Source organism: Bombus pascuorum, chromosome 15, assembly GCF_905332965.1.
Source record: "Bombus pascuorum chromosome 15, iyBomPasc1.1, whole genome shotgun sequence".
NCBI lineage: Eukaryota > Metazoa > Arthropoda > Insecta > Hymenoptera > Apidae > Bombus > Bombus pascuorum.
This window is the reverse complement of record NC_083502.1, coordinates 3,618,719-3,644,706: the sequence shown is the minus strand read 5'-3', so window position 1 is coordinate 3,644,706 and position 25,988 is coordinate 3,618,719. Positions and strand designations below refer to the sequence as shown.

General features: G+C 36.3%; 2 protein-coding genes across 2 annotated transcripts in view; one reads left to right on the top strand and one right to left on the bottom strand.

The window, feature by feature from the left end:
* The window catches only part of LOC132914713 (adenylate cyclase type 6), a 90,297-nt gene extending 80,947 nt beyond the window's left edge, over positions 1-9,350 (bottom strand). Inside the window, exon 1 of the mRNA XM_060974052.1 lies at positions 8,888-9,350. The gene's annotated coding sequence lies outside the window, so the exon portion shown is untranslated. The remainder of the gene's footprint in view (positions 1-8,887) is intronic.
* Positions 9,351-10,741: 1,391 nt separating this feature from the next.
* On the top strand, positions 10,742-25,626 carry LOC132914806 (uncharacterized). Its single transcript, XM_060974215.1, has 9 exons — positions 10,742-10,868; positions 13,058-13,155; positions 13,238-13,328; positions 19,280-19,576; positions 19,891-20,166; positions 20,228-20,460; positions 20,869-21,135; positions 21,404-21,653; positions 21,943-25,626. The coding sequence occupies exons 1-9, from the start codon at positions 10,742-10,744 to the stop codon at positions 22,113-22,115; spliced, it is 1,812 nt and encodes a 603-aa protein (XP_060830198.1). The 3' UTR covers positions 22,116-25,626.
* The last annotated feature ends 362 nt before the right edge of the window (positions 25,627-25,988 follow it).

The following is a 25,988-nucleotide window of genomic DNA, read 5'->3' as shown; positions in this document are numbered from 1 at the left end:
ATCGATCAATTTAGAATTTTTATCTCCTAAAACAAATCCAGATTCTATCGCATCTCAGAAATTTGGAATTGAAACTTAGATAGCACACGGTGTCCAAATTTTAAGTCTGTCTTACACGTATTTCAAGTCTTAACTGATTCGAATAGTACGAGCATGAAAATTCCAATCTGAAACTTTCAGCATAACCACCATATTTTTAAAGGTCAAGTAACCTAACTTCATTTTCCGAATTTGCATGCCATTAAACTAATTAAAATAACACAAAACTAAGGAATGGATGACCTCAAAGTTTCCTCAAGCAATTGAATAAGTAGGCAACTTTCTTCTAACTTTGTTATTCTTTTACTATACTTAACCTCACTTTTTTGGCTACATATTGCATCTGTCGAAAATTTAAGAATTTAAGAATAAAAGTACTCGGATATTTGGAACAGTGATTTGTTTTCTCGTAAACAAGTATCTTAAGGTCATCTTGCAAACTGGATCTACGAGTGTTGGAAACAATTTGTCTTCTACTTATTTCGTGAAATAATCCATGAAAAGGGAGATGTAATAGTGGGGAAACGTTTTAAAGAACAGCGAACAGCCGTGGACGAACGGAAGAATTGTCTGCGGACCTGAAGCTCGATTGGCAGAGTAGAATAGAGAAAAAAGGATTTTCGATATCGAGTGGCAAAGGCGAGCCGCTGTCGAGTGTTCTCGAGGGCCATTCACAGATTCCAATTTGTCCTTCGTGTCGCCTCGACGTTGCACAATAACCCAAGAAACTCGGAGAAAAAAATTTACTAGCCACTTTTTATACTGCCGAAACATTTCCATAAACGAGCTATCCCTTTTAAATTTTCGCATTATTTATTTGTTTATTTATTTAGGAAAAAGATAGAAGAGTATTTATTCGTGAGATTACCTTTAAAAAGTTGCAATCGTTCATTGAAATAGAAGTAGTGTGATAAACATACTAAAAACACGTAGTACCACGTCTTTGTGAATCCTGTTGAATTACAATCGAATTACAATTATGAATAATGATACATCTGCAAAGATAAAAATATTTATGCAAGAGAGGCTTAGAAATTTTTTTTCTATCCAACAAAGATCAGTCGTTTAATAATATAACGATAAGAATTCTAACGTTTAGTATAGTAATTATATGTGTGTTTAACGTCGGACACGGTGGTAAGAAGGAAATCGTTGAAAATTGAATCAAACTGTTATGGGATAAGTATGGAACGTGTGTTCAACAAGTGTGTCCCATGCCCATGCGATCAAGCAATCAGAACAGCATCCATCGTTGACACACAATTACATAATAAAGAGGACAGGGACTAGCATACCATACAATTCCCATTACCTCGTCAGGGATTAATGAAAAAATTGTAGGAAATTGGGCTAATTATCGCAATCGGGTGAAACGACGCAAAATCGAGTTCCAGGTATCTCGTTATCGCGGTGTCATCATCCTGGAAGAAGAAAAATAAGAGAAAACTTGTATGGCTTTATTAAAATTTCAAATTGAATTCTGAAACCCTTTACACGTTGTTACAAAATCTGTTTCGATATAGTGACAGGAAAAATTCACTTTTTATCTTTTTTAAGGTTGCCCTCAGGCAATAAATAATACTGCCAATATTTCGAGATTCTAAACAAAAATTCAGTTCGTCAATAAATATTGGAAACATTGTATTCGCGATACATATTGATCTTTTCATTTGAAAACCTTTATTGATAATATACAGGGCAGCCCACGCAGCTATTCCATGATATACGTTAGCAATATATAGTTATAGAAAAATGTCAAAGGAGTAAGATGAATGGTTCAAAAATATACATCCGTAGGACCATGTTCTTTTTTAATTGTTTTTTTAGTGCAGTGGTGCAGTGCGATCAACAATTGCATTATTTTTTTAAATGGAAATGCATACTTGTTTTTACGTAAGTAGATGCCTAGCGTTGTCATCGTGCTCGCTGCTGTTTTTTGAGGTTATGGTGATCGTCACTGATCGATCATGAAGTTGGCGTTTCAGATAGATCAATACCAACCAAACAATTGCACGTAAAGGATGGGAAATTAGATCGATTAAAAGTAACTATACACAAACGTTTGAAAAGAGTACTAGAACTTTTGCATAGACCTAATAATACATCGATAATTGATTAGAACAGATCGATGCATCTGCGTAAATTGATATTCCTTAGCAACATGTACGTAGTAATACATCGTTGTCATAGTTCCAATCACATAGAATCCATGGCAATTAGTCGAAAGGGCAACTCGACTTCCGGTTGCCATAGGGCAACAAATCGAATGTCATCACGCCTGCAATCATCCTGGGCCCCCGTGAGTATGTACACTGAATTCAGAGGTATTGCGGTTTTGGTCGGTAATGACGCCACGAAAATCTCAGCTAGCGGTTAACGATAATCGATAGAGTATAACGAAGTCCCTAGTTCGATCATTTTCCACGACAAACACTGGCAACCCAATGTCTGCGTTGGCAAATTTTACTAGAAACCACAATTTCCTCCGAACACTCCAATCCTCATCTTCGTTAATCCAAGACGACGCGATTTTCTATTCTTCTTGACCTTTTAATATCGAGTTTTAGAATTTTGGTCATTGAGAATTTGGTTTGAGAACTTTTGGCAAGATGAGGAATTTTTTAAAAATTACTAGTTACTAGTCCCCTCGAACTTTTGAATGCTTGAATGTTGGTCATTGTTTAGAAAATTTTAATTTGAGGAACTTTGCAGGGATCTTTTCAAAATTTCACTCATTATGATCGGAATGATGTAGTTTGAGCGTTAAAGCTACGTTACTTTAATGTTTCGCATAATCACGTTAATAGTGCAGTTGTTTGCACAGGGTTGATTGTTTTCATTGTTATCGCCTATCGAAGCGTTTCGGTGTTTCGTTACAGATTATTCATTATTTTTCTGCGTCGCTATTTCCTCGACGAATTTCTCTGTATACCCGTAGGATAAAAATAAAAATATTCTGCTCGTGTTGCACAAATCAGTACACTCGTTTGTTTGCTGTCCTCCAATTACACGCGACTCTGCATCCAAAACACGAGATTTGATTATAAAGGAGATTGTTAAGGACCAAACGAAGTGGTTAAATATCTTTGATTATCGTTCGAGACCTAAGAAAAAGAATTCCACGGCTCGAAAGTCGTTCACCACATATTCCTCGTCTTGGACTTCAAAAAAGTCCCTAGGTCCTTCCCCTAAAAATGAACAAGTTTAATTTCCTCGTTATTAAGTTTGGTTACAACCAGCCTAATTGCAGAGTAGATTGGGGAACGGTGCAAAGCAGCAGGAGGAATCGATCAAACCTGCACTGGCTCACAAAGGGTACGATTAATTGACAGCACTGAAAGTGGGCGGTCGAAATTCTCGTGTAACTGGCTATTCAACATAGCAAATAACGATTCTCAAAATTGGGCATGCTAGTTGTACAGCTAGTGATTTCCCTGGAGACCCCTAGATGAAAATGGTAACTAGCAAATGTCCCTACAAATGCCATTTCTCTCGCCTAACGAATGAATAACCAAAGCAGCAATTATCTTTTTACTAAAATCTATGTAATTACACTAGATAAGATTTCAACTAGCTTGAGACACGAGAAAAGAGTATCACATTTCAATTAGTACAGCCATTCTTCATCATCATCACAAAAGAAGAAATTACAGAAACTAGGGTTAGTTTGACTCAGGCCTGGACCAAGTTTGATTTAATTCGTAAAACGAGAAAACTGAACATTGAATTCTGATTGGTATATTTTTAAAAAACGTTCGACATTGCAAAGCTTAAATTAGCTATGGATTAGGTTTGAAGTAGTTCGTGATACGACAAAAATCTATATTATCGGTATATCTTGTCGAAGGTTGTATTTCAGTTATTTTTACGATAAGAGTGGACGACGGTGATGAAAAGCGGAGAAGAGGAGGAATCAGGTAGCACGTGTTTATTTATTCATGTTCACGTAACCAGTGCCAATTAAGATCGAACGACAACCAGTGCAGGTACCTTCATGGTCGCGGAGGAAGCGTCGCGTCGTCTGATTAAAGGCCGCCCTATTCCACTGGCCGAGACACAAGAAACGTTCTCTTCACTCATTGCCGATCCGATCTGCTTCTGAATCACCGTCACGCGACGTCTCGATCAATCGTCTAGTGATATTTACGTAACTTTGAAAAACAGCCTCCCCTCGGCGAAATCTTAGTAAAAGTTTGATAAGTCTATGGAAATTGTCGTGTCGTAGAAGTATGCGGAAAGTTTATAGGCGGTCCATTAAATTGTTTACGACTCTGTACAAACTTCTTCAGAATTTATCACTGTTCTTACGACAGATTCTTCCAAGTAGCTTTAACACAGATTTCCTCAAATATATCTGGGAAATTTATTTCGGTATTTTTAGTTAGTAGAATTTTGTCATTGTTTCTGTGAAAATTTTTTAGAAAGTTGCTTTCGCCGTTGTTTTCTCCAAATATGGCGAAAATTTTCGGAATACAGGGAAATTGAAAAGAAAATTTCCCAAGTATACAACTGCAAAGGGATATTTGTCCAATGTAGGGAAAATTTGGAAGAAGTTATCCGACGTTGAAACAAAAATTAGGAGAAAGTTACGAAACTTTGGAAAATTTAGAAAACTCAGATATTATAATTCGATCTACGCTATCGCGTTCCTTTGAAAAAATCTTCCAGAAATTACTTTCTCCTGATACATATAACTCGAGAGGTTATTATAAGAGAGTTATTATAATTTCATTCGCAGTCGATCGAAATTCAGTGAACGACGTTTATCCGAGGGAATATGGCAGCTTGCAGAGCTCTTGGGTAACTGCTGATCCTCGAAGAATCCGGATGAGATTTGAGAAAACCAACGTGTCGAAAGGAATAACGACTCGTACATCGATATCATCCCTTTCATCTCGACACGATCGTAAAAATCAACTCGTCTGACGCTAATCTTTTTCCTGCTTTCTTTATGGTTACACGCAGACGTGGATAACTCGGTCATCTAAATATCAGCGTCTTAAAATTCAATCTCGAAGTTTGTACAGAATAATTTAATTCTCTGTACATTATGGTTACACTGCGGATTGTTTGTGCATTTTTAGACAATTTTTAAATTATGTATTTATTACAATTACCTTAGGTATTTATAGATAATTTAAAGGTATAAAAACCGCATAGAATGCATAAAATACGCGAGGATATATCAAATATTTAAAGAATGACATTTAGTATAATATTCAATAGATGAAACAATTTATATGCAGGTTCTATTTCTTCGATTAAATTCGTAGAAATATAAATTTGCATGTCTAATTATGTTTAATGACAAAATTACTAGAAAATTCCCCATAATTTCAATGCACCCTGCAAGAATTTAGATTTGTTTCTAGAAAAACACTGTAGATGTTTACGCATTTATGACCAATTTAAAGATACCAAAATGTCTAGACACGCGAATGCACGTAATACGCAAAAATATACGAAATTGTCTAAAGTACGATATTTCATAAGTGCACGTGACAATATTCAGTAGATTAATCAATTTCATATACAGAATTCTATTTCTTCGATTAGATTCATAGAAATATAAATTTTCATGAATATCAGCAGTCTAATTACTTTTAATGATAAAATTACTAGAAAATTTCCCATAATTTCAATGCACCTTGCAAAAATTTAGATTTGTTTCTAGAGAAACACTGTAGATGTTTACGCATTTATGGCCAGTTTAAAGATACCAAAATGCCTAGACACGCGAATGCACGTAATACGCAAAAATATACGAAATTGTCCAAAGTACGATATTTCATAAGTGCACGTGACAATATTCAGTAGATTAATCAATTTCATATACAGAATTCTATTTCTTCGATTAAATTCATAGAAATATAAATTTTCATGAATATCCGCAGCCGAGTTACGTTTAATGACAAGATTACTGGAAAATTCCCTATAATTTTAATGGGACGAGAATTTTTTCCCGGTGATTTATTCGCAAAGGTAAGAAAGCGTAAAAGTGAATTCGCTTCAGCGTGTAACGTGGAAAATTCTTGAAAACAGAGGAAGCTGCAGTTCTGCGTGGGCGGTCAACATTATGCTAATCACGCGAACCGGAAACGGTCGACAAAGGTTTCGGTTTCGGGCTTAAATATTAAACCCGGATCAAGGGGGCGGCATTAATGACTGACAGGTGCATGAATAGCATTACACCGAACAATACTACATACCTACGACAATACGCTACCATAAGTTGGCAAGATTCTCGTTTAAATATAACAAATAGAATATAATCTATAATTATAGAATAGAAATAATATAATAACACAATACAATGTCAATTGTAGCACGAAAACTAAGGTATAAGAAAACAATTTATATGAACTTTAACTCAAAGAAGAGAGTAATACAACCATAAGAAACTAATTTTCAAATGATATCTCAATGTCTGGTTTTCTTCTTTAATAATATTAAATTATTTCTTACGGTATTACATTCTTTTTTTTGTTAAAGTTCATATAAATTGTTTTCTTTATCATTGCGGTTAAGATTGTTCATATGAATTGTTTTGATAGTAAACAATTTATATGAACTTTATCTCAAAAAAGAGAGTAATACAACCATAAGAAATTAATTTTCAAATGATATCTCAATATCTGATTTTCTTCTTTAATAATATTAAATTATTTCTTACAGGTGTATTACATTCTTTTTTATGTTAAAGTCCATATAAATTGTTTTCTTTATCATTGCAGTTAAGATTATTGATATGAATTGTTTTGATAGTAAAAATATCAACATTAAATGACATATAGTTAGATACATATAATAGTTAGAGAATCCTGGATGTATAGCAATCACAAGGATTCTCTACTGAATAGTTTCTGTCGGTGTATCCTACCGATCAAACGTGTAATTCGTTCGCTTTTCATCGTTAAAATGTATCCCACCGATGAAACCGAGACGTAGATTCCAAATAAAACCACCAGTTCTGGACTCTTCGTTTCTTTTAAACACAATTCCATGCGTTTTGCATTATGCATATCTCCTGTATCTTGCATACGCTCTGCATATCGTATACATATTTCGTGTAGCGGATGCTCTATACAGCCGAGTATGAGCTTCATCTTTAAAACGCTTAGAAACACGAAAATGTTTCCACGGAACGAAACGAAACATCGATGCGAGTTTCAGAATTTCTTTCGCGTAATTTTACGCGTCGATGCCCGCTGAATACCGCGATCATTGCGGTTGTCCCCGAGAATTTTTTCTAACTTACATCGTTGAATACGATGTTCCCAATGAAAATTTAATATTCCTTCGGATTCACTTGCAGATATTATCGGAGGCCATAAAAGAATCGCTGTGGGGATTACGTCTAACCGGATCGATCGTTGCGGCCATCGCCGTTATCGAAAACTGGAAAAATATAGAAAAAAAGAAAGAAGAAAAAATATACCCGGCATGTCGCTGACAACAGGCTACGTAATGTAAATGTGAAATCGAAAATGATTCGTTTGAACCTGTTCGACATATTTTTGGGGCAGGTGAATTCTTACCCTCAGTTTTACTCTTTTTTTTTTTTTTTACTAATTGCCAATTGTGTGTCGAACCCTCTGCAAATTAATAACTTTACCTCCTAAATGATCGTAAGAGTTAAACCAAAAATCACGTCTTCTATTATACGTAGCTGTGATTATTATCATGGAGAGAACAATAATAATTTTCTAATTAAAATATATTCCTAGTCAACGATAGATGAGTGGTGCGAACACTTTCGAAGGATGATCTTTGTGATGTTGTGTCTCTCGTTTGCTTTAGATCAGTCTGTCTTTACGGTTGACGGCAGAGTCTCGGATTTAACGAGCATCGACCAATTAGGGTAGTGAAAGGGACGTTATTATGGTTGTCGATCATAAGCCAATAATAGAACGAAGGCATACGCGTTGTACCGCTGCTTATTCGGGCCATTATGATCGCAGACGCGAATAGCCGACTGCCAATTGCAGCGAAAACCGGGTTTTCCCCCTGCAACCATGTCTAGGTCTATGTAACTTTGACGAGGCGAACTGGAACGATGACATAATCGTGACGGGGTTAGAGTACCAGCTGAAGTATTAGAGAGCCGGATGAAACGACTGAACATGCTCCGGACTGTTTTTCACATTTTAAGGAAACTCGCTCCTTCTGCGCGTAATTTCGATGATTCGGTTGACCGTTTCGATGAGTAAGTTTGTTTCGTGCGAGTTCTTTCTAAACGGGCCAAGTTGAACGAATTGATGGACGAAAGAAAGTCTAAAATCGATACTTGCAAATAAGTTGATTGTAACTTCATAAAAAATGTCCACCCAGTAAAACAGACATTTGCGTTTGAAATTGTTACATTTTTCTGTAATATCGTAATTATTTACCAACGAATGAAGTTGCAATATTTAGATCGTTTCACGTAAACGTGCGAACGATGAGAAAAAACAAATTGTATCTGCGCAGTCCTTTTACCAATCGCGTTAACATTTCCTAGGGACTTTGTTTCATCTCCAATCGAATAGAAACGAAATTTTTTAACGACTGGCTATTGCATTAGGCTCTGATACAAAGATTTTAAAAAATACATCTGTAAACTGTTTAAAAGTGAAGAGGCTGAAATAAGATGAACGTCAAACGCGACTGGGTCACGAAGGATCAAAAATGACCCGGCTAAAGTAAATTCTTGTCGATGAATTTTTAACTGCGATTTTTATGACCAAACAGATGTACATAGCTGACAGACCAGTGGCGCTCATAATCGTCGATCAAAACGAGTGCGTGCTCGCGAAGGACGATTAACGAGTCGTCACGCTAATCAACGATAAAACTCGAGCATTCTTACCTTCGCTCGATGCTCGATCTTGACACGTTTCTGATTCCCGGCACTCTTAGGCCCCTTTCACAACGATTTCTCCTCTGTTTTATCAGACTGACCGATCAATCTTCCACGAAGATCCATCCGATTTGCCGTGCTCTTTTCCAGCTTCATCACTATCCCTATTCTTGCCAGATCCTTGCGAAACCTCACCAACTACTTGCTCCGTTTCGCAAACTCAGACTCCAGTCCCCTTCCGAGATTTCGCACGAGATCCTCCTCTTAATTTCCACCTCCACACCTGGTCACTCAAAGGATCGATAGCTCTAGCCGATCAGAAGCTAAAAACTGGTCTTTCGAGGCGTTTTCTTTTGATTTTAGTTTCTTTTGAGGAGCCTTTGAAGAGTCTCTGCAGAGCTTGGTACGAAGGATCATGTTAAAATTCGGCGCAAATGTACATTTGGCGAAATGGGACGCCGAAACTGTGAGGAATAGCCCTCGGAGAAGAAAGCGATGATCTGGACGAGGAATGTGGATCAATCACGGACACACGACAGGAACAAACGGTCCAATTGCACGTAGCAGCTTGGCAATTACAGCTTAAACGAGCCAAGGCCCCTCGACGCTCGATGTTCAGCCTGGTAACAGATTTGCCTGGACTTAGCCTCATCTGCTACTGTCCGACTCCTCTTAAATCTTTCAAACTCGATTCTTCGACGAATCTTCTCGTCTAACAACAATTTTTCGTAGCTAATAATCGACAGGTAACAGTTTGTTGAATGTATCTTAAGACTATCGAAGAGAGATACTTTAACAGATCTTCTTCTTCACAGAAGCCTACGCTTCGCTGGGAATCTTCCTTGATGAATCGGCTGGATCATTCGTGATCGAAGGATTCGCAGAACCGAGAGGCCTCTAATGTTTGTTTCCTCGGGCAGTCAGACCCCTGTCAGAATCGCAAGAAGCTCGGGATCTCTTGGGATTCAGCGAATCATTACGAAATTATTCACTTCCTGTATCTTGGATTCTTCGGACGATAGCAAATTGCAAAAATTCAACAGGTAACTAGAAAAATAAAACTCAATTCTCCGACTTATTTCCGTATCTCTACAGAGATCTCTGTTCCTCAGTGAAACGGTTTAGAAAGTTTGAAGAATGCCAGCAACCCTAGAATCAGAGGACCACCATAGGATTATCGCACGGTGTCCTGTGATGCAGGTGTGAAGCTATGATCGATCGACGAAGAAAGGTTTGTTAAGAGTTCGATTGAAATATTCCTCGTGGTTCTACGAAGGAATCGTTGCGAGGATACACTTTCTGGAAGAGAGGAGCGCGACGCGTCTCGGACAAGTGTCGCGCGCAGACTAAACCTTCCGACGCGGCTTCCGCGCGGCTTTCAGTACGCGTACTGTGCGCAGGGCTCGACGTGCGTCCCACGCCTACAGCCCTGAGCCGGAGACACGCAACCCCCGACTGAAGATTAACCCGTCCGTCTTGGTACGGCCGCTGAACTGACGCCTATTAACTAAGTGGAAACAATTATTTCCTGCGTTGGAGTGGGATACAGTTCTATGGAACCAAGGACTTACGCTTCGGATTTGCTCGGGCATTGCGGTTTTTAGCAAAGCTGCGATGACGAACGTTGTTTAGGTTGGAGAATGGTTTGAGTACTGGTGTCTGGGTGTTGTAGAGGGTGAAATTTAGATAAAAGTGAGAATCAATTACAGGTTTCTTTGTGGAATACGCTTTCGTAGGGATTCCAGCAAAGACTTGGTAGATCTCAGATGGAGAATTCTATAAATCACATAGATCCACAGAAACACCAACCATAAAGCCGAATAATGCGACGAAAGCGATTCTGTCCAAAGGGAATGGGCTAAAATGCATGTCCCATGGGCTTGTGTACCACATTTGGCCATATGGTCGATTCTAAATATAATAGCCAGGTTAAAGAAATCTACTGCTTTAGCTGATCGTATTAACCCAGTTCTTATCGATTCCCCTCAGGGTTTGGTTCACAATGTGTGTTGTGCTCCTTGTCGTGGTTTACTCTTTCCCCTTTACCGGCCGAATTCAATGAACATCCCATTTCTGATTGCTACGCTCCAATTTCATACGCTCTCTCTCCCCCTCTCTCTCTCTCTCTCCGTTCCTCGGCTTTGAAGCCCCTCCTAATCGCAGGCTGTACTTCTACAAACGTACTATTTCGTTTTTCTGCCATTCCTTTTCATGCTGCCTCCTTTAAAACGTTCGCCGATCGTTTACGACATACTCAAGATTCCATGAAACTGGAAATTCAAGTCGTATTAGAATTTAGTTTCCAAATATGTGCGGTATCCTTGAAAATTGAAAGATCAAGTTAAATTACAGTGGGGAATTTTAATAAAAACAGTTTGATTTCTTGATAAGGATTGACGAAAGAGCGAGGTTAGGTTTGAGTTTCAAATTTGGAGACGGAGTAGTTTGAAATGTAAGGGGATTAAAACGGATACGTTAGAGAGTTGTTCATAATTCAGCCAGATTTCATTGAAACGTGAGTATCTGGTTACCGAAATTACCCTTTCTCACGACTGTGCTGCGAAACTTTGAGAAGCTCTGCAATTGGCGAAGTTTACAATCGACATTATTCTTGCATCTCTTTGATCACCATGGGAATACTGTTTCAAATTCCGCTTTGTCCAAGTCCCGAATAGAATTTTAAAGCCAGTGCCAAAATCACCCTACCCCGTGTTTCACGACTTTCCTTGAAAATGACAGAAAATCGGGAGAAATTGTATCCTCGTTGCTTCGTGACGTCTAAGATCTCAAATTCGTGAAAATCCGATGGTAAACTGGAAAAATAATGGCTTTTCCCGCCAAATGCGTCATTTATCTGTAAATGACGATTATTAGAACTAAATGGTTGCTTCTTTTCAGTTCCCGTTTCTGGGTGCCATTTGCAATATCAAATTTACGAAGGTTAGGTTAGAATCTTAAAAATTTGCAAATGAATCTCGTTTCTAAAATAATCATTTCTCTCACCATACGAGAAAAGCAATTTACCTGTATTAATTAATCTCATATCGAATTGTACAATGCTAGATATTCGCGAGATACAATCAGAAATACTTTTTCAGCTGGATTAATCAGTTTTCAATTGAATACGCAGCGATACGAATTTTCAGAGCGCGTAATTGAATTCTCCTGTCGTCGATGAGATCATTCATTTTCCCGTCTTCGCAACGAGTTATTAACACAGACATACGAAACAATTACTTGGAAACGAAAGAAGATCTGCAGGCGACATTCGTCAAGCTGCAATTAACAATTCATAATTTTCACGATTAATTCGACGAAGAGTAAAACATATCCCCCGCTTTATCTACACCAGTTACAATTACATCCATTGCGCATGCGCGATACCAGGACCGTTCTTTTCTATGGTGATTCATTGCACAGTCAACTTTGAAATATTTAAAGACGTGTTATTATAACAGTTTTATATTTAAAAATATATATAATACCACGAAGAGGAATATTTTTAACAAATTATTTCATTTGATGAAATTGCCAGAAGGATTATTCATTGTAAATTATATAAATGCTACTGCTGAAAAGAGCAGTGTATAATGCAATTAATGTAACTATAAAGTGTTTCACTTTTAACAAAAATATTTCGGTGAAAAAGGAAATATTGGATTATAAATCAAATTTTTAATTTTATTCGTTCATCAAAAATTGAACACATCTTCCAGCTTTCACAAAGGAATGTTTCAAAATTTCAAAGAATTTATCGCTAAAAAGAGACAAATTCTTACAAAAGCAATTATAACGCTATCAAGAAATACCAAAATTATAACGAAATATAGAAAACAGACTTTTAAAAATATAAAAAATACTATTTTTTTTTATAATATCTATACTACATTCAATTAGTAAATAGTAACAGTATGCGGGGTGTTCTAATAATTGTGCTAAAATCAGCAAGTAGATGATTCGAATTTATAAAAAAATTTCATTCTACTTTTTCTACTTCAAGTCTGCTTAAAAGATGTTCAAACTCTATTTTCTTGAAAACGGAACGTCATATGAAAAAATGTGATACTATATTTTCAACTTATCTGTTCACGTAGGTAGAATCATCCTCTTACCGATTATACCACGATTACCGAAACACGCTATATTTCTAAATTCAAATGAAACGATTTTCGTGCACAGAGGGCGGTGGTCTCCAAGCACCTAGCGACAGTACTGCGCGCCAGTGGACGGAGCCCGCATCGAAGCCAGTTGTCGTCTCACAATGGGACGAAGTTGTGGTTTTTTCTGGTTTTTCGTGTGGTTCGCGGCTCTCGTGAAACCCATCGAGTTTCCCGACGTTTTACGAATGTGAATCCCTAGTGGGCACAGCGTCCACAGGAACAGGGTAGTTCCCGAAGGATTCAAAGCAGCTTTGGTGTGACACTGGGCGGTGTCAGGTTAGGTTTCGAAGGTAAGTCGCAATACCAACACGTATATAGAGTTCGTTGATAAGCCATTATTTCGTGAAATTCTTTTTTCACCTTTTTACCCGCCTCGAACGAATTCGATTCGAAAGTTTCCTTCGATCAAACTAAACTCTAACCTGCGAAACAGAATTTCGCGAATGATTTTGATTTATTTGATTCCGCAAGCACGTTTGAATGTTCGTGACAGGTGACCAGAAACTAGTTCATACTTTATTATAGCGGTGTGCCTAGTAGCTCGAGGTTATCGGTTTTTCGATCTCTTATCGAAATTATGTTGTTAGGTTAGATGTTGTGGCAGTTTGTATTGGATATTGGCCGTAGACGTGCAGCTTATTGGCGTTCTTTGTTGCTTTGAACGCAGCTGTTTACGGGAGATTTCCTGTAATTAAGCAGTTATTTATTACCTCATTATTGTTGATAAATTTCAAAATTCATTTCCCTTCATATTTCCCAGTTGATTTTATATTACCGAAATTTAAAATTTGTATTTCGTACTATATTTGTTCGAAGCAAATACCATACAGCAAATACAGATATCATTGGTAAGCACGAAGTACAAACAAATAAAAATCACTCACTGATGCAATAAACAAACACGTGCCGTTGATTATATTAACAAATAAATTATACACAGATATGTTTCCTAACAAAAAGTATAGCAAATAATGAAAAATAATTAAATAAATAATGTGATTCACTATTGATAATAAAAAAAACACAAACACCTGTGATGCAGCTTCTAATTATTTTTTAAAAATTTTCAAATTATTTCTCAATAAATTGAAATATAAATTGTAATCTAGTTCCATTTATTTTCTAATAAATTTCAATGTCAATTTGAAAAAGGGGAAAAATAACGGTTTATAGGGTAGTTTGTTTGGCTGTAGGAAAGTTGTATAAATTCTGTAGAGATTGGTCGGAAGTTTCTGGCTGTATTAAGGAAAAGTTTTCCGATCTTGGACAAGGATGTACCGAGATATAATCCCTCGAGTACACTCAATGTTCTCTAAAGTGTCTCGTTTCAGAGCGAGAGAGTTGCTCGACACCGGGGTTTGCACTTCCGTGGCCTAACGTTTGTTAATTCTTCGGCTGGAAAGTGTCAATATCCTGTCGCCATCTTACCGACCGAGTCTCAAATTTAGAATCTTTCTTTTCACATTTCTCATAGGAGATAACATAATTTTCTGCCATGTATACAAAATTTGTCTTAATTATACATGATTAAAATTTACATTATAATGATTAAAATTTACGTTGTCTTTATTAAATAAAATTATCAACAATGTTTCATTAAAAAACGAATAAATTATTTGGAAGACATTGAACGTTTTAACTTCGCTTTTGTAAGTAAAACATTTTGATGGAATATTATTAAACAGTATTGTTTCCAGAATTTATTAAAATCTAAAATTAAATCGTTTGATGCGAATTGCATTAGCGACATTAAATGCTAATTGAAAATTTCTTTTTTACGAAAAAGGTCTTCGAGATGGCTCAGGTAAAATTTATTCAATTATTTTCCTTCCGCTGTGTTGTTATTTCGTTAGATTATCGAGGTGGTGAAAAATTAAAAAATAACATAGGTTAAACTCCCGAAGAAAGCTCAATCCGGTCGCTTTGCGTCACACTTTATCCTATTGTTTTTAGAGACCCGAGTTACGGTTCTGTCTCGAGCCACTTGTGACGAGTGAAGTTGCTAGTAATTAGATTCTTTTGTTCTGCCCTTAAACGCCGCCTTTTTTCCACCAAATACCATTCTGTTTTGCATGACGGTTAACCGTATTCTACATATTTTTTCATAAGAGAGAAACAATCCAATTAAAACTCGAAACGTACATAGTAACTTGAACGTAGTACTACGTGCTTGGTCACAACTTGAATGCTTATCATGTAATATCAGCTTTTTGATTACAAATTCGAATTACGAACATTTTGTACATAATATCACCTGTTTGATCCCAATTTAAACTCCTATGACGCAGTACTACGTTTCTGGTTTCAACTTGAATTTTTATCACATAGTAGCAAGTACATTATCACATAGTGGCAAAAAATTTGAATTATAATAATTGCATATAATATTGCAAAATACATATTCCATATAGTAATACACATTCCAAAGTAGTAAATACTACACGAAGTACTAAACGTAGTTGTTCGTATTCCTATTAAGATCCAGCGACTTTGCGAATCCTTGTGATCTTTCATTCGCTATATGACGATACCGTCGATCATCGATGGCTATAAAGCTATAAATGCTTCAACGTCGAGCTGTTCGCATAAATAAAGAGATGAAGAGATGAAGAGAGAAAGGGATAACTAGATGAGTTACCGATAAGCCAACAAAGCCGTATTCTTACCGAAGGAACCCATTGAAGTTCTCCATTCGATTCGCGTCGCGATCGACTATTACCGACCGGGTAAGAAAGTCATAAATCGAGGTATTTGTTCGTGAGTTCATTGAAATCGTTCGAACGTATTCTCATTACTCACGAAGAACGTCGATTGCGCTGTGTCAAAATAAAAAGTCTAACGGGCTAAAGAAAAAGATTATGAGTCGAAGAATTCTTTACCCAGACTTTCTGTACCTTCTTCAGGATAGATCCAACGCCTCGTCATAGGATCTACGAAGAAAGAGTAGTAGTAGGTTTTCCCTTAGAAAACGCAATGAGCAAGCACGGATTAGTCGGTAAAATCTCGCAAGAAGGCTTATTCGAAATCGGGCCAGCGAATGCACGTAGGCCTCGCGTGTACACGTTTAAGAACATAATAGGTAAAAGTTAATCGATCTCTTGTGAAAAGCTATCGCCGTTGAAAAGCCTCTCGGTTGACTGTGCCGAAAAATTGAGAATAAAAAGAGAGAGAGAGAGAGCACCAAACCGTGTTTGTTCATATACAAGGTGTCTCGATTAAATGAGATCACTTAGATATCTGCTTTATTTTGCGATTGTACCAAAAAGCTTCTCAGGACGAAGTTAATCCATTCTCTGTCGATTTTCCGATTTTATATATATATATATATATATATATATATTTTTTTTTGTCTATCTATTGCATCGAGTTAGATAACTTGTACAAATTGGCCCGTTATCGCGGAGATCGATATTATTTCGAGCCTGCAAATGGCGAACCGTTAACTCCATCGTTGCAGAATGGAATTTGCTTTGTGACATCTGCCGGTCAAACAGTGAAAGGAATCTGCGTCCGACAGGATTTTACGCTTTATCGGCTGCGCGATCCTAGGGGAAAAATCTGACATGTTGCGACACGATACAAATTAATTGGTTTCCTGCTTTGTAGCATCCATGTCGGATTTGTATCGATATAGGGAAATGTCTGATCGTATGAAAAATGGTACCGATGAAATTTTCAATTTGGAAAAGTTTGCTCACTTAGAAAATAGATAGAAATAATCTGTGTACCGGTACTGTACCGACGTGGGGAATTTTTTGATCGTATGAAAAGTGATATCGGTAAAATTTTCAATTTGGGGAACCTTCGCTCATTTGGAAAATAATCTGCACGCTTGTTCAAGTATTAAAATACATAGTCGACGAAAGATTATTATAATACAGTTACCGAAGATCAAATATATATACCTACATGGAATTAAAAATTACTGAAAGCGTTAGCAGATGTTGAAGTAAACATTACTAAAGCAGTTTAAAAAATGATTGCATTTAGCATGTAGAGCACGTATTCACAAAGTTTTATGATATTTGTAAGAAAATTCCCTAGACAAGTATGTATGTCTTATGTAGCCTCCACTCTAATTCTTTTCTTTTTCTTTTTTTTTAGAAAAAATGTACTCTCATTTTTTTACATTACTTCCTCTCCGAGTTTTTCAATTACTCGTGACAAAAATTATTACGCGAGCTACAACACATTTTCTAATGAAATTCATGCGCTTTAAAAATGTCAGAGCTTTTACGAAGAGGAAGCAACAAAACTTTTTACACCGATATGATAGAACTTTCACATAAATGACGACGTTTTATAAATTGGAACGGACACTTCATTTATGTTCAACTGCAGAAACTCTTTCGATCTAATTAATTTAGTTATATCAGTTTAATTAAATTCGGTCACTTGAACGTTTTCATACATACACACAAACACGCACGCATGCGCGTGCACGTACACACACACAGTTAAATATTTTCTGAATTAAGTAACCTCTCTTTACGGAGATTCTCATTAATTCTAAAAGTTTTATCAACACTTCTCCAAAACTGGCAAGAAAGACGGTGAACGTATAGATACTTTAATAGAAGGAAAGATGCATTTCGTTCCTAAAATACATTTACTGCATTTATTAAACACGGCCTGTCCGCTGAAAATTAAAGCTTCGTAATTTAATACTTGTTTCGAAGTTTGATTAAATTTGATTTCCAATCTTTCTCTCGTACCTGTTCCACAATTAATATTTCGTCAAATAAAAGATATAATATATGTGCATCATTTACATAACAGTACTAAACACAAGATATTCAAAGATAGTCGATATTGTATTTTTAGTCGTCTTTTCTGCGATTGTGAAAGAACGTAATATTACGTCACTAGTAATGGGCTGTGGTTTATACAAAGGCGTGATATTATGTGAATAGTAAGCAGCTATGGTCTATAAAGAATATTACGTCAGTGGTAATCAGATGTAGTTTATAAAAAAGACGTAATATTACGTCAATGGTAACCTGATGTAATTTATAAAACAGGCGTAATATTGCGTCAGTGGTAACCAGATGTAGTTTAAAAAAGACGTAATATTACGTCGGTGGTAGCCAGCTGTAATTTACAGGAAGACGTAATATTACGTGGACAACAATCAGTCATAGATCGTAGAAAGGCGTAACAATTATCAGTGGCCATCGGCAGCAACACGAGTTAACTCGTCGTCTCAGCCACGACTATATTTCTTATAATCTTGCCACCATTTTCGACTTATTCAGTTTTTTAATGCATCGTTACATTCAAAATTTTTCTTTGCTTTTTTTTTTGCTGCAATATAATTGTAGGTTAAGATATACCTATAAAAACCTTCTGTTTTAATCAAATTTTACTTTAAATAAAAAGTTAAAGCATTATAAAAAAGGGAATTAACGTCACTATGCTCGTCACTTCCCAACTAGCCACCCAACCATTCTCTGTTTGCATTCGCATACAGATTTCCATACAGGAGAACCGGGCACGAAATTCTCTGATTCCGGTGAGCTGATAACGGAAAGACCGGTTATCTAATCTCTGCACGGTGAAAAGCGTATGTAGAGGAACGGCGCGTGCATGCAACGTGCTCGTTAATCGTGCACCATTGCAAGGACGAAAAGGAAAAATGTTGGGGATAAAAAACAAATCGACCTGAACTCAACTGAATCGTTTTGCGTGAGTTACGTTGCTGCGAAAAAAAGCTCACCCTTGCAAATGACGATCGATCTTAGTGGGCATTGGATGAATTGTAAATATTGTATTGTGTTTTTTCTTCCAGAAATAGTTTACAGGTCATGCACGTACTTAGTACTACGCTTGTTTGTAGTATCGTGTTGCGTTCAGATGTACTGCTCTTTTCCTCAATTCTAATTGACTAAATTTCACGTACAGAAAATACAGTACTACGTTTGCGCTTTAAAAACATGTCTTTAGAACTTAGCTTAGAACTAAGTTCTTCGCTTCGTTTTTTCATTTCTCAGTTGCGTCAATCCTCAATTGCTATAATATGGGTCAGATTATTATAATATTATATGTTATATAATATGTATATCATGTATCATATATTATAAAATACATAACAAAATATAAGCAGTAAATGAAGAATTAGTTAAATAACATAGCCTTGCGTTGCAAGAGACAATTATCAATCAACTGTTTTATCTGCATTGCATTTAATTGACAATTAATAATAACACGTCTTAACAATATTTTTCAGAGAGGTGAACAATATAAACTGCAAAACTGGCGGGCCTGGCGAGTTGCGTTTCGACGGTGGTCGACGACGAAGAACAGGAGGAGCTGCGGTGCACAGGAAGCGACGTCGAGATCGAGGAGTACACCGACACCGACGACTCGCCATATGTCGCTTATCAGGTCACAGATAAGCTGTTCGACACGGACAGGGTGGCCTGGCAAAAATTCAGCTTCGTCGCAACCCTTCTGACCGTCGTTGTGTCCATTACCTTTCTGGTTATCACCTATCCCCTTTATCTCGAGAGCGTCAGCTACGTGTCCAACGCTTACACAGGTATCCCGGAAACGAATGGATAATGCTAATTCTAGTTCCTTTGCGTAGGCGATTTTATTCTGCTTTTATCCTTCCTTGTCGCGCCAGCACATTCGTCTTTTTCAAACCGTACCTTCTGTGTATACGTGTTTACACAATTAGTATGATATTGATATAAGAAGTTTGTAGTATGGATTAGGATTGTTTGCTATGGAATTCCATTACGATACTGCAGAGAATTTTCCTATTATGTAGGTTATAAGCGGGAAGATAGTGATTCTACGTGAAGGAATAAATAAAAAATGTAAAATAAAACCTCTCTGTACCAATTTTAGGACTTCTCTTCACTGCCTTCTGCTCCGCCTTCATCCTGGGCATAATATGCTTCATCGCGGGAAGAGTATCTCCACCACCCGCCCTGATTCCAAACAGCATGCGAATTAAGATCCCTCGTTGTGCTCTGCTCAAAATCAGTCTCATCTATGCTCTCTCTGGCATAGTGATCACGCTTTGTTTGGACCAGGACAGGGTCCTCTGTCATCTACAAGATCCCATAAAAGGCATCACTCTTGTCTTCTCTCTGGTCTACTACTTCTTCTTTTGTCGCAAAAGTAAGATTCCACATTTTGTCATTCTTATAAAAAGAAAATAAAAAATAATCAATTGTTATAGTGATGAGCTTGCAGAGGATCTTCTCAAGTACTACAATAATTGTGGGTCTCTTCATAAGCGTTGATTATGGCCTCTGTGATCAATTTCGATGTAGAGGACAGGAAGTTTCGGGTCATACTACAACTATGAGAGGATCTTGGGGCGTGAAGGCCATTTGGACGTTCGTTTATGTCGGTGCACTAGCTGCTTTCGCTATGTTCTTCACTTTGCTCGAGGCCCATTATACCACTGAGGTGAGAGCTTAAAAATGAATCGAGAAGAATATTGTGGACGACGTTTCGTCCCGTGTATATAATGACATTTTTAAATGCTACTTCAATTTTACATGGAAATATTTTATATAAAATTTGAACTGTACTTTGATTTTTTCTTTTTTTCATTTTATATATACTGCTTAAAGTAATTAGTAATAATGTTAGAAATAATGATAAGTAATAACTAGGATTTAAGAACAATCATTAAAAAATAAATATACATATATTGTCACATAAAAATAAAAGTTTTACCTAGAAAATTTAATATTCTATGATGAAGTCTATTGTATGGAGAATACAGATTCCGTATTAGTTTTATAAATTATTTTATTCTGTCATAAAAATAGGCAATTGTATAAAAAAAAGAAAATGTTCTTTATGTTCCAGCAACAGAATATGTGTCAAATAATGGCGAGCCAACAAAACTCTTTCCTCTACACAGTATCAAGATTGGTATCTTCACGAGACATCCGTCGACGAGGTTCTGAAGAAGAGGGAGGCAGACTGCTCCACGTGACAGATCCTGACCCTACCATAAAACCAAAACATATTCCAAAACCTCCAATCCTCGAAACTCTCTTCTACATTCACTTAATCGCGTTCTTCGCCATTTTATCGATGTCCTGGATCGACACGTTGCCAGGGATAGGCAGAGTAAGTTAATTAAATCAATTTGCATTTAAAATTATGGTAGGATTCTATTTATTCAGTAGACATAATGTTGAAAGTTTTATTAAAAATTCAATCACTTTACCTACAAGAATCTAATAGTACATAGGAATTTAACGATTCTTCCCATTATTTATAAATTTTCATTCACAGTAGAAATTCATGTTCAGATAACTGGGATTCAATAGACAAGATTTATTCATTTGATCGATTTAGTCAAGTACTAGTTAAGATTTCATTCCAATAATTCCAGGGATTATCTCCAGCGGAGCTATACCGCGTGGTGGAGCACGGACTCACGTGTCACTTCAAAAACAGCGACAACTGCTCAAATATTTCTACTCGTGGCTGGATCTTCTTAATAGCGTATATCATCTTCTCAATTTCTGTACTGAACTTCTTGTCTATAAGTGAGAGCGCTGTCTTCACTATTGCTACCGCCACTGTGTCCCTTCCATTGTCTGTAATCTGGTGGAGCATCTATAAAATGGATGTTCACGGCCGTGAGTAAAAAACCTCTAATTAATTAACCATGTATATCTTTGCTCATAAGGATTCAGATACTTAGGAAAAATTAGAAACCTGAATAACCACCAGAAAACTATAACAAGCTGTAGGAATTATTGTCTCATTTGAAGTGATTCTATATGTGATTCATAAATCAGACTCAAATCTTGATTACGCTTTTGAGACACACTAAAATCGCTTACTTTACAAAACTCAATTTACTTTAGAAGTCCTGCCTGTTTCCTCTAAAAGCAATGAGATTTCTCAAACGAAGAATTTAAACAGGTTTCATCACATGGTCTCCCGGAGTGACGGGAGAGTTAATCTGCGCTCTGCTGGGTCTTCCTGTGGTCCTTCTAGGCCTAGGTCTTCTCGTCAGATCGCATTTCCGTGACACCCAGCCCTGCTACTTGACCATGCAACCACCTGACGCACAGTGTGAATCTTCTCAAAGATGAACATCTTGCAGGAAACCACTTGCAGTCTTCGTATTTAACTCTACAGCATAAAGGATCCATAATAATCATTCTACAAATTTTTGTTTAAACGTATTAAAAAAAAGGAAAAAAAAAAACAGAAGAAATCGAACGTCAATATTTTATAGAAATTAAAGATATAGGGGTAAGAAGGAGAAAGAATATGCTTTGGGAGTAGCATGTGCAAGAAAACGTGTAGTGAGAGCTCTGTGATCGACGGGGGGGTAGTGACATAATTAAATTTTTAACTGTTGCAAGGCCCAGTTAAGGAAGCTGCCAAATATATTGTAGTATTTATGGTACGACACGGTAAAGTCGTAAAGCTAGTCAATGATTAAAACTTACAACTTTTTGTGACGCAACAAGTAATTTGAGACGAAATAGGGTCATACGGACTTAGAGCAGTTAGCAGTTTCTTTGTACTGTATTTGAAAAAATTTCTCTTTTCTTATCTAATTAATTAATCCTGTGAAAGGATTAATCTTAAGTTTTGTTTTCTATCAGTATCATTACATTTATGGATACTACAGAAACAAATATAGAAAACTAGCTTTACCGCCCCTGATCGATGGAGTGACCTCTCTTGAACTGGAGGAAAGTTTTCTATGCACAGTTGTGATAAAGGAGGTGGCATGGACCCGGGGAAAGCAATAATATCGATTATCTCGTATACGCGAAATAAAGAAAAAAAGCGAAAGAGAAAGAGGAGGAGGAAGGAGAGAAGCGATCAATGTTTCCTATGTAATTTGCCAGCGAGAACATCCGTCTAGTCACACAACGTTATTGCCGATTTATATTTTATTTTGATAACGAGAATATTTAATATTTTCGAAACAAAGAACGTTCGAATTATACGTGTTGAGAATATACGTGAATACGTGTGCGTGTGTGTGTATATGTGAATGAGTGTGTCAGAGGAAGAAACAAAAAATACAGAAAATATTTTATAAACTCAAAGTATAATAGTGTGTACTGGATTGAAAGTTGCATATTATTGAAAAGGACCTGCTTAGAGGGGTTAGGTTTCTCTGTTATTCATTGCCATGTTTAATGAATCTAGCAACAGAAATTGAGAATCTACGTCTCTGTTGAAATATGGAAGAAAATAGAGCAGTTCAATCTCTCTACAACTCTATAAATGTAAACAGAAACATACCAATTTGGCTTCTAATATGTTCCCAAGTCGCCATATTGGGATTACAGCCATTTTTTTAACAAATATGAAAGAAGACAAAATGGCGTGGTTAAATCTTCACAGGTACACCTTTTTAGATAAAAAAAACTTACAAACTTTGATTTTATAAAATTTTTTGGAATGTTATATTTGAAGTATAGAGCTTTTACTGTCTGATGGCAAAGCAATTACCGGTTTATCGCGACTCTGTGATCCTCCATTTCCACTTCGTGCACACGCGAATATTTAGATAAGTATATTTGCCAAAGATAGAAGAAGAAGAATGTTAAACGTCAGATTTTTCAGTCTTAGAAATAGAGTATAAACGCGAGTGTGTGCGTACGCGTGAAAGCACGATTTTACATGAATAAATATGGCGCACGAACAAATTCGAACTAGTCGAAGAAACTTACATGAGACATGTTTCTACTTAACAGAATTTCCGATCTCTTCAGCGCAAAGTGTGCGATCCTTTTTTATATTTTTACAAAATTCATTCACGTGGATAATCCTGTCGACGTTCTTAACCATTTTAATTATTTATGGAAACTATTTATGAAAAAATAATTCTACGCTTTCAGTATTGTTCTATTAGTATTCTGTGTACAGAGTGTTTCTAAAACATCAAATAAGTAGATGAATTATCTTAGATTAAATGAAATTTAAGATGTCATTTAGAATTTTAAGCCTATTATTTTCATCAAGTATACAGTGACCATGAAAACAAGTAGGAAAAACATAATTTTAAAAGACAATTATTTTAGAAATGCTTTGAACTGATAAATGCATGTACTTAATTAACAAAGTCTTATGGTTGGATTGTGGATATCAATACGCATTGACATTCTTATGAATGTAAAGTAATGAAACCAAGATGTAGATTTTATCTACGAAATATTATAAGAAGTACTTTACTTTGGATATTTTATATAATATACATCCAGCAAATTTTTGTGTCTTTTTCCATAAATGTATAGCTATCCACAGTCTGCTTATGATAGCTGTATTAGCTCAACTTTTGTAGAAGAGCCTTCTTTTTCTACGTATTTAGTACTTAGTACGTAAGCACTGCATTTTATCTTAGAAGAATTAGGGTGAATCGTTTCTCCATGACTGTCAATCCCGCTCCTCCTTCTCCTTGGACTGACACGCAGTCCGAAAAGCTGATCAAAAACCGCTGTCCGCATGAAATCAAAAAGAAATGAGGATGTGATTGAAAGTGGCTAAAAGGAAAATTGTAAAATTCGTGCCAAAATATAAAATACCGAGTTCTAGTCTGTAGCGACTGTAACGACTCGTGTAAACGATAGCTAATAAGTATTTATTAGAGCCGTACTGAGAATAGCGTGACACACATAGACAAGTACCGTGAATTAAGTGTAGTTTGTTGTTGGCAGATGTTGAGATGGTAGAAATGTAAGAGAAAGAGGAATATTCGTTGTTGGAAATATGTCAATCATATTCTATCGCAGAAGCTATATACGTCCACGACTTTTTTACACTGATAATAAGCGTTCCAAGTGTAATTATATCAAGATTGCAAGAAGAATAGGCTTTGAGATGGTCTCCGGTGTCATTATTTCTATTTTATTTATTTTGTTAGTATCATATTAATATTCTCATATTGCTGTAACTGAATGAGAATGAAACATTGAATAGCGTGATTAGACTTCAATTGGTATTATTGGATTATAGATTATAATCCAACTATTGTTATCTGTGATCCAATGATGCTAGTTTTAGAAATTGGGGAAGTTTATCAGTGAACTTTCAGTAACATAATCTTCACTTTACATTTTATGTATAATATTTACTTGTTAAAGGGCCTTGGAGTTATTTTATGATAACCGAAGATGACTTTGGCTAGACCTATTAAGGCATATTCTTTCTGCAGTTCTGCTATAGCTGCTACAATAATAAAAGACGAAAACGGAAGAAAAACAATAACGAACGTACTACTACTATATTATTACACTATAGTCGCAACATTTAATCGTATATATACGTATACATATATTAAGAAGTAAATCATGTTATACAATTAACGGAAAACGCAAGAGGGAAGCCGATTTCAATTTGTAGCTTTCTTAATCGACGAGACGTAAATTGAATTACAGACGCAGTTACATACAAAGAAAATGATTCTAAACTTTTTTAAAGAAAGCGCAATTAACGAGTAAATAAGTTACTCTGGTTCAACAAGGGAAATAAATTCGACAGAAGGAAAACTTGGTGAATCGGAGAAGTTACGCTTAGAGAAGGTTACAAAGTCTATTAAAGAATAAAAAAGAAAATAAGAAGAAAATTCAAAAAAAAGAAGTAAAGAGGACAAAAATAGCAAACTGTTGATTTTTAATAATTTATTTTTTAGCGAATCATTTTCTCATGTGGCTCAAGCACGGTGAATGTTTTCATTGTGAATCAACTAGTCAACCCTTCCAGGGCTTTTCCCTAATTATCTGATGCATAAGACGCTGTTCAATCGCGCTGGTTGTTATCGCTAAATGTTGAAAAGAATGAAAATATATTCTGCGTACAGGATATCTAATCGCTGGCTTTCTGATAGTGATTTATTTTTTTATCGAACGCTCACGACCTGGGAGGGTTGACCTATCGTAGACACATTCGCTGCTATTGATGCATACGGTGCGTCAATATTTGTATCTTTTTACATTGTTATT

Excerpts from the sequence above, each read along its gene's own strand:
- LOC132914806 (XM_060974215.1), top strand. The coding sequence starts at position 10,742 with ATGCATGTCCCATGGGCTTGTGTACCACATTTGGCCATATGGTCGATT. Across the intron at positions 20,167-20,227 it reads CTTCTTCTTTTGTCGCAAAA|TGATGAGCTTGCAGAGGATC; the intron begins GTAAGATTCCAC and ends CAATTGTTATAG. Across the intron at positions 20,461-20,868 it reads AGGCCCATTATACCACTGAG|CAACAGAATATGTGTCAAAT; the intron begins GTGAGAGCTTAA and ends TTTATGTTCCAG.